General features: G+C 39.2%; 1 protein-coding gene across 1 annotated transcript; it reads left to right on the top strand.

Annotated features, from left to right (window-relative positions):
* The first annotated feature begins 305 nt into the window (after window positions 1-305).
* Window positions 306-11,091, top strand: LOC574605 (tubulin polyglutamylase TTLL11). Its single transcript, XM_030997524.1, has 7 exons — window positions 306-901; window positions 2,263-2,365; window positions 3,165-3,370; window positions 5,246-5,743; window positions 6,677-6,888; window positions 7,971-8,225; window positions 10,644-11,091. The coding sequence occupies exons 1-7, from the start codon at window positions 443-445 to the stop codon at window positions 10,978-10,980; spliced, it is 2,070 nt and encodes a 689-aa protein (XP_030853384.1). The 5' UTR covers window positions 306-442; the 3' UTR covers window positions 10,981-11,091.

Raw genomic sequence — 11,091 nt, 5'->3', positions numbered from 1 at the left:
AATTAAATACGCAGGCCTACATTAAGTAGCAACATTGTTTTTGCACTTTATCACCACTTTTTAAAGATGAACTTTGACGAGTCATCCCATATGTGACTGTTCACTTGTCATATTATCAAACAGATTAAAAATTGTTACCCTTCCAAAGTTTCGGAAACCCAATCCAAATCTTAATTGTTTCACGATTGATCATGATGGGATTTTGGGGGGACATATAATAATATAGATCTAGAGCTCCTCGAGAGATCTAGAGCTCCTAAAGAGATCTAGAGATCTTGTATTTAGCGCCAGCTACGACATTTTTTAGACAATTGTTTACAGAGCAACGATCGACGCCCAGCTTCAGCAATGTGAATTAATTATTGCAACTGTTGGATTTTTAACTCATATTACGCAAATATCATGGGCTAATTTAAGGTGACAATCATAGCGATGGGTTTTAATGATGTCGGCATCTTCAGATGGTTCAAATGCTGGTAATGGCACAAAGTTGGAGCCGATATATCCACGATCTACGCATGCACAAATAGCATATGAAGAATGCCTGAAAAATCAAATAGCACAACTCCTCGTAGAAAATCAACGGGAAGCTAAGGCAATCGCGGGCCGCCCCAGGCCCAGCACCGATGGAGATGCAGGTTTGAAACCGACGCCGAACTATAAATCCCTAGCATTTAACAATCCCAGTTCACGTTTAACCGCTGACGATACATCGAATGTCAAATCGAAAACACAAGGAAAGAAAAATGAAAGAAGTACTAAAGATGAACAGAAATCTCGTAGTCGAAGTGGGAGAAGGAGACGACGTCAAAACATCTTGATGGTCAACACCTCAAAAGCAAGATCAAGTGGAGAAGTTTTGAGAGTTAGTCTCAATGAATTAGGATGGCGTTGGAAAGAGGTAAAGAGCGAACATCATTTACTTGCCCAGCTAACCGCTAGGGTCTCACACAGACAATTTTATGAACTAAAGTCACTTGTTTTGTTATAGGCCTATGTATAATTAAATTGTCATGAATAATGAAAGGGTTAAATATAATAGCAATCATTACACAAAGACAAGTCTTGACAGGGAATCAGATAATCATGGAGTAAATATCCTTGTTAAATGATCATACTCAAACTCTCGAACTCAGTCAAAGTCATACTTGTTCTTGATGTAAGTGAAACAAACTTTTTAGTTAATTCATTCATTGTCGTTACTCGATGCAACATTCAACTGCAGCAGAATCACCCAACTCTGACTCTGAGTCGTGGTAATGGTATTTCCATCCCTTTTCTTGCCTAAAATTACTTTCTAAGCAAACAAAAGTCTCGAGCATTTTGAAGTAAAATTTCGTAGACTTTTCCTCAAAATAATAAACTTAAATTTCCTTTGAATAGCTAGCAGTCGCGGTCGAGACTCAAGTATCATTTAACAATTGTCTGCAATTAAAACTTTGCCGAGAAGGTGATAACACTCAAGCAAGGTTAAACTCTTGAAAATTCCATAATTTATCAATTATGTTATATCCTTTCATAATTTTGACTACCTGTATTAATATTTTAGTTAACATTTTATCTGCTTCATGATGATTCTGAGTATAATAAGTGAATGTAATTCATAAAATCAAGGGAAAACAAAGTGGAAAACTCGACCAGGTCGAGTTGTTCTTGGTAGTTGATAGGGATATCCAGGGTCAGGGTGTTCGGGCGCCTTATTTTGTGGCAACAGATTACTCCCCTCCACTCCAACTCCAGCCTTCCCGCTCTTTCTGGCCAATATCCATGTCCCTGTATTCACCTGCTTTCTACTCCCATGACTCTGCCAGTCTACCGGTCTACTCTAAAAATTAAAAAAATAAATTATCTAAGACTAGGTTAGGATCAATATCTTATTTACCATCTTAACTTAAGTGTTCGTAATTAGTCTATTCTCTATTCTCTAGCCAACTATTTAAATTTCTTTGTCACTTTTACTTTCTACATTTTGATAAAAATGTTGTTTACATCAATGTATTTAATGAATTCGCGTTTATGAAAAGTAGACCTAGACCTACTACCAGTACACCTACATGTATAGCCGCCATCTACCCTGGCGACAGGTGGGTAGATCTATCAAACTAACCCAGACCGAGACTAGAGGTATTATCTAGACATTTTTTTTTTTATATGATTTTTTTAGTTTAGAGTATGCATAATTTGGCTGCTTTTTTAATGTTATCACAGGTGCAAAGCAAGTCCTTAAATCTCTCGATGTTCTTTCTCTTCCACTTTAATCAGTCTACTGGCAGTCAGCGCGTACCGTGTGATCTCTTCTGGAATGGAGTATCCTTCGATGATTGTGAAACTAAACCCCTTGGAGGAATGGTCAATAAATTCCCAGGTAAGAAAAAGAAAAAGATTTTCAATGATTGCATGTTTGTCTTATCATCAAATTGGCAATCTTAAGAAGGGGAAATTAACGAATTCATACATGTAAAACATTTAATGCTGCAATAAATTCCCTTTTTTTCTTTTAGTGCATTTAGTTGTAGTTAAAAGAGAATGGGAAATTAATACAATAAATTAGCTGTACAGTACATGATGGAAACTTTTCATTCATCAAATTGCAAAGTTCTTTTCTTGCACTTCAGAATCTTTACATACATGTAGTCTCCCTAAATATGTTTTTAAGTATTATTGATGACAATGAACTATTATACTACAAAGATATTCCCTACCCATGAATAGATATGTACATGTAAGCTAGCTCCTGTAATTAAACAGTACCAGTGAAACCTGTATATATTTGAAGACTGCCCAAGGGAGACAAGAAAAGCAACCCATTTTAGGCAGATGGTCTTTATGTACAGGTTTCTTTAAAAGTTTAATACCTGTGTTCTTAAAAAACCATTTCCAAGGGAAGTGAAAAATGCTGTCTCTCCTATAAAGGTTGTCGCTAAAGCAGGCTTTACTGTATTTACAATTCATGCCTTTTAATTACGAGTTGCTGGTATTAAAAACTGAGGTGTTGCAAACTTGCAACTGTGAGTGTGCTGTGACCGTGAGGTTTCTTCTAAGAACAAATTTTTTATTAGTTTTTTTATTTATGTTTTATTGATCATTCATGATCACATTTTTACAAACAATCATAAGAGTAATTACAGTAAAACTTCTTGGAACAACTGCCATATTACTAACAGGTCTGTTGGAACTCGTACGCAAGGCCCAGCTCTCCAAACTACTGCATCAAATGAGACAACTCTTCCCCGATGAATACAGCTTCTACCCACGCACCTGGATCCTTCCCGAGCAATACCACGTTTTCTGTGCGGAGGTGGCGACCTTCACCCAGAAGTACCCTCGAGCCAAGCCAGTCTTCATCGTCAAACCAGATGACGGGTGTCAGGTAAGACTGCCAAATTTTGACTCAATCAAAAAAATTTCCTTTAGCACTACATTAATCTCCATTTTCCTGTCTCCACCCAGGTGTTAAATGAGTACCAGGCCAGGGGGTGGGGGGGGCACACATAGGAGCATCACTATCCTGACTGTGTAGTAAAACAGGCAACACTGGCACCAGCACATTAACGCGACACATTTGAAAGCCTGCGGTATGACACTTTCAAATGTCCTACTAATTAATTAAATGGGATATAACCCATCACAAATAAATAAAGAATGGAACTTACAAGTTTCGTTAGTGTAAATTTCCTTGGTTTCTAGACATCTGGCCTACTTGTTTGCTTATAGCCCATCCGCAATTCAGCTAACGTGCGCCATTTTCGGATTTTATGACCTTTGTTTTTAAAGACCGTTCGCGACCGCTTACGTCCGAATATATGCATGTTGATATGGACGCGATCGGTTGTGTACACAGCTCAGCGGTAGGCTATTGCGTACGAGCGTTTTTAGAGTTTGGTATACATTTCAGCCCAACTGAGCATTACTATATAATTCCAAAGTATAATATTCAATTTAGCAATTTTGGGGTCTTAATAATAATAATATTAATAATGATACTAATAATAAGCATTTCGAAAGTCTATCTAGAAATTTGTACGGAATAAGAGGCCTAGGTGCTTTAAACCTGCGATAAAGCAATAAATGAAAACGTCTGCGAGATAAGAAAACTACCCGTCAGATGTTGCGCAAGAGCCACGGGTCACGAGTCACGTATGTTTTCACCGGGGCCTAGACAACTCGCCACAAAAACAACCCGCCCCAAGACAGCTCGACACAATACCCTGGACATCTCGCAACAATACCCTGCACAACTTGCTACGGTCGAGTTGTCCAGGGTATTGTGGCGAGATATCCAGGGAGGGTATTGTGTCGAGTTGTTCAGGGGCGAGCTGTCTTTGTGGCGAATTGTAGCGCATGTAGAAGTCAGTGTATGGTGTGCGTAAAGTGCGCAGTTTTGATGTCATCGCAATCGAGGAGGGAATCATGCTGCCGTCTCTGTAAAAGAAGGTGGAAAAAGGGCTTTAAAAGTTCGTTTTGAATTCTTTTTTTCTATTATAAAAATAATTTAATAATCTTAAATACTGTAAAATGTAAGACAAATATAACATAACCTATGTTATGTTGTATTTGTCTTACATTTTATGATCGTAATACTAAAAAAAATCCACCCCGTGCATACCACATACATGCAGTGCTAGAGGTCCATACGCATTAGCATGGACTCTCTATGCTTTGCTGGAGTGGGGGGGGGGGGGTGTTTCATAAAGCTGTTTTGTAAAGTTATGCGTGTCTTTACGAACGACTTGAATCCTGATGGGATGCCCAAAGTTTTTCGTGATGTTTTCACAAAGTGTGACTACATTTCCAATAACCTCAATTAATTTATGGCAAAAAGTATACATTGTATTAAAATGTTTGTTATAATAAGAATGTTAAGTTACATCTGCACAGTTCAACTTTAGTTGATGCAGTTAAAAAAATAATTGAGCATCCCATTTGGCTTTTCATATAGAAGTCATTCCTAAAGTCATACGTAACTTTACGAACGGCTTTATAAAACGTCCCCCAGGTATAAAGGAATTCCTTGAACGCTGAAGGGACAAAAAAAGGATAGTCCAGCTGAGCTGGGGTAATATTGGAGGATTTGGAGGACCTTGAACACCTAGCCCAGTATTGTTTTTTTAATGTTTTTGGTGCAAGACAAGGACAAATATTAGATCTGAAAGGCTGTTAGTGTGGTTGGATTGGCATGTGTGCCCTTGTAGAGTGACTATCATTATTGAGTATAATAACCTAAATTAAATGTATTGTGTTTCAGGGCGAAGGGATCTACTTAATCTCTAACCCTCACCATATGTCCACTACCGGCCTCACCAAGCCTGCTGTTGTCCAGGAGTACATACCAAGGCCGCTCCTTCTAGAACGCCTCAAGTTTGATCTACGCATCTACGTCATGCTTGCCTCCATCGACCCACTCAGGATCTACATCTGCAAGGAAGGCATGGCTCGGTTCTGCACCGTGCCGTACCAAGAACCGACCACACGCAACCTCCACGTCACCTACATGCACTTGACAAACTACTCCCTCAATAAATTCAGCAATAATTTTGTGCACACCGACTCGACGGATCGGGGCAGCAAGCGGACCATGACCAGCGTGTTCGGTACTCTGGCCAGTAGGGGCATGGATACCCCACGAATGTGGGAGGAGATCCAGGAACTAGTTGTCAAGACGATCACGGCCATGCTGCCCGACCTACGTGTCGTGTGGGAGGCGGAGTTTCCTCCAAAGAGATCCAACCCAACGTGCTTTCAGGTAGTTTCGTTATCTGGCGTATTGCATCATCGATATCTCAATGCTGAATCAATCTGTAGGGAAGGCAAGAAGCTAAAAGCTCTGTGTGCCTACATTTCATCCTTACATTTCTGATTTAATAAATGATGGCTAAGTATGTAATTTTCAGGCTGTTCTCTGTGGGTTATCTTAAAAATGCTTTTAATGGGCTATTTCATTATTACAAAGAACATTTGTTATCACAAAAAACAAGCAAAAGACACACCTTTATTTTCCGGAACAAAAATCCAATTGGCCATCAAATAAAACTGAAATCGATTTGCATTCCCATGTTTAATACTCACCATGCAATGTTTAGCTCTCGGGTATCGAAAGCAAACTTCAAAAATGTATTTGTGTCGGCCTATAGTGCTGATTGGGAACTCGTATGATATGTTGATCTCTGTTTATCCTCTGTGTTGTTTCCTGCATAGGATAAGACAAGCTTAGGCCTCAATGTTTAAAGGTCCAGAAAATATACCAATGCTAATTTCAGTGAAGCTAGGTCACTTGGCTGTCTCAGTATTACTTTTCAAGCTTGCTTGTATGAAAATAACACTCTTTAATTTGTTTTGCATTGAACTCTATGCAAATTTTGGGGGGCTATTTTATGACTTTCGGGGGCTCTTTTTAGCATTTCGGGGGCTAATTCGCCCTGAGCCCCCATGTATTTTTTTCAATAGGGCCCTCACAGAACACAAGTCAGACCTGTGGTTTTGTGTGCGTTATTTTATGTAATTCTTTATTTTCTTATACTCCTCATCCATTAGCCCACAGAATGCTGTATAAAATATTGTGATTTTATGCATTCTAGCTGTACACAAATGTTATACCTTTAGGTGAGTGGAACACTTTAATCTTTGGATACACTATCCATCCTAAAACCCTTTATTGCACTTTGTTTCTTTATGCTAGATCATGGGCTTCGACATCCTCCTGACGAGCAAACTAAAGCCCGTCCTGCTCGAGGTCAATGCCAATCCTAGCCTGAGACTGGACTTTGAGCATCATCTTCCTAACGGTCTGGTGGAGATCCTACCTAGTCCAGTCGACGAAGAGATCAAGATACCGCTTATCACGGACGTGCTCAGGCTTCTGAGACCAGGGAAGTCCTCCAAGGGTCTCAAGTAAGATATCTTTTTGTCTCCCCTACAGAAGGTTCAGACGAGACTTAAGGGATCGTTTAACAATGTTAAATCTGAGATACACGGCCCCACTTGTTATCAGTGTCTGTGATATAGTGTAATATTGAAGCCCTACAAAATAGCGCTTCAGAATTAACAAGAAGTGCCTCAAAAAAGTAAAAACCTTTGACCGGTTTTACCATACTCATTTTCCCCAATAGACTGTTGTGTTATGAAAACCATCAGTCAAATGCAAAATTTTGTTTCGATTTCCAATCATAAATATCTTGATAATCAGATAGGCGATCAGCTTATAAATATCATAGGATCCCTGACTGACCTAAAGATTTATAATTATCATTGCAGCATGAGCTAAATCCAGAATTTTGTTTCAGAATCTGAGACAAAGTTACCGGATCCTAAGCCTCGTTTGGATGTGACGCGGCAAAACTGCAGCATTTTTTTTCTGTGATGACATGAAATGAAATGTATTAGCTTCATATTTCTGTTTCTTCTATCGTGCTCCCTGAATATGCATGGGACATTTATGGCGTGCAGTTGTCATTTTATTTTTACACGTTAAAAAAATGGCAGGTTTTTCTTGCGGCAGTTTACTGCGTGGTATTGGAATGATGGGGTCCAAATGACCTTGGTCAATTGTCGTTCGACTCGTTCGTTATCAGTGCATATGTTGAAATTTATCTGCAAGATTCTGTTGCCAATGTGATATGTTATTATTGAACTGTTTATATTCATGATTTGTGCACATATTTGTGTGTTATAATGGAAATAATAATAATAATAATACTCAGTTTTTATATAGTGCTTATTGCAGCCACTATTAAAGCACTTCTAAACTTGGAGATTATTACAGCATTAGCTGTGCTGCCATTACGGTGCTCTAGCATTTCAAAGAATTAATTCCTGCCAGGTACCCATTTTCATCACCTGGATTGAGTGTGGCAAATGTAGATCAATGTCTTGCCAAAGGACATTAATAAATAAATGAATTGAATTGAAGTTCATGAAATTGAAAATTGGTATTCAAAAAGTTGCGTACATTTTCTTACCAATAACTCTTGCAGGAGTGCAGCGAGACGACCGGTAGTCAATCTGGATGCGGGAGACGTTCCAAGTCATCGACTCGAGGTTGAACCGACGTCCGAAGACGAGGAGGACCCCCTCTACGACTCCTGCTTGGAGGAGATCTGGCCGCGGAAGTTCAGCAGCAATTACGAGCATCTACGCATCGTGGAGCGTGTGGCCGCATTCTTTAACCTCTTTCTTGGGGTGCGAGGGGCTCATCGAGTGGGAGCCACTGGCTTTAGGACCTTCTGCAGGTACCCTCATTCGGTTACTCTCATTAATCCATTGACTATTGAATTGCTTTAAGATAAACTCCAGGGGGGTGTTTCACAAAGATCCTAAGTTGGACTTAAAATTTATGGGAAGCCATTAGCATCCTTGAAAACATTTTGTAATTTTTTTTTTAGAAGGCATAAAATGTTCATTCAAATCATTCATATTTTCTATTATCATGGGAGATTTCATGTTCTTAATGTGGAATTGATGAAAAGTCTAAAATACTCCAATTTTTGCTTTTGAATATATTTCATTTTAAGGCTCCAATGGCTGTCCATACTTTTTAAGTCCAACTTAGTGTTAAGTTCTACTTAGGATCTTTGTGAAACACTCCCCAGTTCAGGTAAAAAAAAGAAAATTAATTCTCACAGAATCAAACGAAACTTACACTGAATGTTCAAGATTACAAATAAATGACATGTGCCAAACAATTGTGGAAGAAAATGTATACTGGCTGAGTAATGAGCATAGAAAGACAAGGAAGTCAAGGTAGTACTATAGCCCTGACACCATGTGTGTTGTCCCATATATAGCTTTCTGTGTACAGTGCTTGTTACTTAATTTACCAAGACTTGGTCAAATTTATGATGATTTTGATGACTCCAGAACCTTGCAGTGCACACCAATACTTACATGTACATGCTACATGATCAACTGTTTCTGATCCTTTCCACACCTTTTCTTTCACAATGCAATCGCATTACCAGTACTAAAGTTTATCTTTAATTCCTATTGGCTTAGTATAGGAGCCACCCGGTTCCCGGAGTCTATGGGTAACCCATTAGCAACTAGAGATTTTGCAAAAATGGCCTATTACTCACTGAAAGGTGTTGCAATATTGCTCTCATTTTGACATTGTTGTGAACAATATGAAAGGTGCGCTATTTTTCTATGCAGAATCCTACCGTAGACATCGTAAGGATTACGCATGTATAACATTATCACGGGAGACCCTAGAACGGATAATATAGCGCGTTGAAAACGGACGAGCGGGTTTCGGGCGGTTCAGTGAGTAAAAGGAGGGGCGGTTTAGTTGCTAAAGGGTTAAGGCCTCGTTCAAATATCGGAAGCGGTAAACGGCCCTGTTTGTTTTATGATAAAGTGTAATACGCTTCACTTTTCTGTATCTTATAGCATTGAGCTAGGTGAATATGTGCAGGGGGGTGTTTCACAAAGATCCTAAGTTGAACTTATCTCTAAGTTGGACTTAAAAAATATGGAAAGCCATTAGCATCTTTGAAAATATTTTGTAAAAGTTATTTTGAAATTAAGGCATTTATTGTTTATTGAAATCATTCATATTTTCTATCATCAAGGAGTTTTCATGTTCTGGATGTGGAATTAATAAAAAGTCTAAAATACTTGAATTTCTGCTTTTGAATATATTTCATTTAAAGACTCCAATGGCTGTCCATAATTTTTAAGTCCAACTTACAGGCCTGATAAAAACCCGATTTAAATCGGTTTCCCGATTTTTTTGATTTTTCCCGATTTTTTCCCGATTTTTTTTTTCTTCCCGATTTAAAAAAAAAAAAAAAAAAAAAAAAAGTTTTTTTTTTTTTTTTTTTTTTTACCAGATTTTTTTTTTCTTCCCTTTTTTATCCTGATTTTCCTGATTCCCCCCTTATTTTCTCTATTCTTCCCTATTTTGCCCTATTTTTTTCTCCCAATTTTCTTACTCGAAAGGGGGGAATGTTGTTAGATGCCGTTTTTTCCCCGCGAATCGCCTTTTTTTTTTTTTACTCAAGGGGGGCGTGGTTGAGGGGAAAACAAAAAACCTATTTTTTTTTTAGTGCTCACTATCACCCCTGAACTTAGAGTTAAGTTCTACTTAGGATCTTTGTGAAACACCCCCCAGGACCTGTTTTGCGCGCAAGTGCCATTCATTTACTGATAAAAGAATCCATGGTCGTATATGAATTAGCTCTAAGTGTGTGTGTGTGAGCAGACAATGTGACCTGCCAGCTTAAAGTGTCCTAGTCTATATTCTGCTCTGTATGTTACGGTTGCCATGTTGCTATACTATATTCTGAATATGAGCTTCAAATATTACTTATGTTATGAGATATTGTGAGTTCAAATACACAAAATAAACTGCAAAGCCATTAGTAAGTAGACTATTTGGTGCATTCATACTTGCACAGAACCAAACTCCGACCTGGGTTACAAAAATTCTGACTTGGGCCAGGTTTAATGTTATACTTACTGTTTTCTCGTATTTTGTTTTATTTATGCATATGTCCAATATATCGTCACATAGATAATTCAATGAACAGACTTCTTCTCACTTTTAAAAGCACACTTATGGAAATGTTCTTCAGTGAACAGTGATCTTGACAAGCCTACAGATATTTCATATCTTTCAAGAGTTTTATATCTTTTCTTTTGTTTGGCAGAAAATGTAAGTTGTGTGGAGGGGGTTTCTCCACGGCAGCTGCTGATATCATGTACATTGATGTAGCCCGTCGTTGGAACGAACGGACCTGTGAGGGCGTGGCAGCCGGCATGTGCTTCGGCGCTTTCCTAGAGGCCTTTTTCCTGATCGCAAAGCGGAAGATGCGGGGAGAAACCCTCTGCGAGAGGGTCGTAGCCCTTGTAGAGCACTGCGAGGTCAACCTGAATGACTATCAAGACTGGGACACCAAGAATCCGCGCCCCGCGCAACGTCGCCTTGGTCGACCGTCCATGGCAGGAAGGACCCTACCACGCGGGAAAAACAGCTCAGAAAATTGAAATGCGGCTGCTGCAGATGTGCTTTAATTACAAAAGTAGGCTCAGTCAGTGGCGTAGCTGGAGCTACCGGAGGCACACCACCCCCCCTCCCCCCCCCCCCCCCCCCCCCCC

The sequence above is a fragment of the Strongylocentrotus purpuratus genome, unplaced genomic scaffold (assembly GCF_000002235.5).
Source record: "Strongylocentrotus purpuratus isolate Spur 01 unplaced genomic scaffold, Spur_5.0 spur5_scaffold_4, whole genome shotgun sequence".
Taxonomy (NCBI): Eukaryota; Metazoa; Echinodermata; class Echinoidea; order Camarodonta; family Strongylocentrotidae; genus Strongylocentrotus; species Strongylocentrotus purpuratus.
The sequence above is the reverse complement of the archived record's forward strand: the minus strand, read 5'-3'. Positions and strand labels throughout refer to the sequence as shown.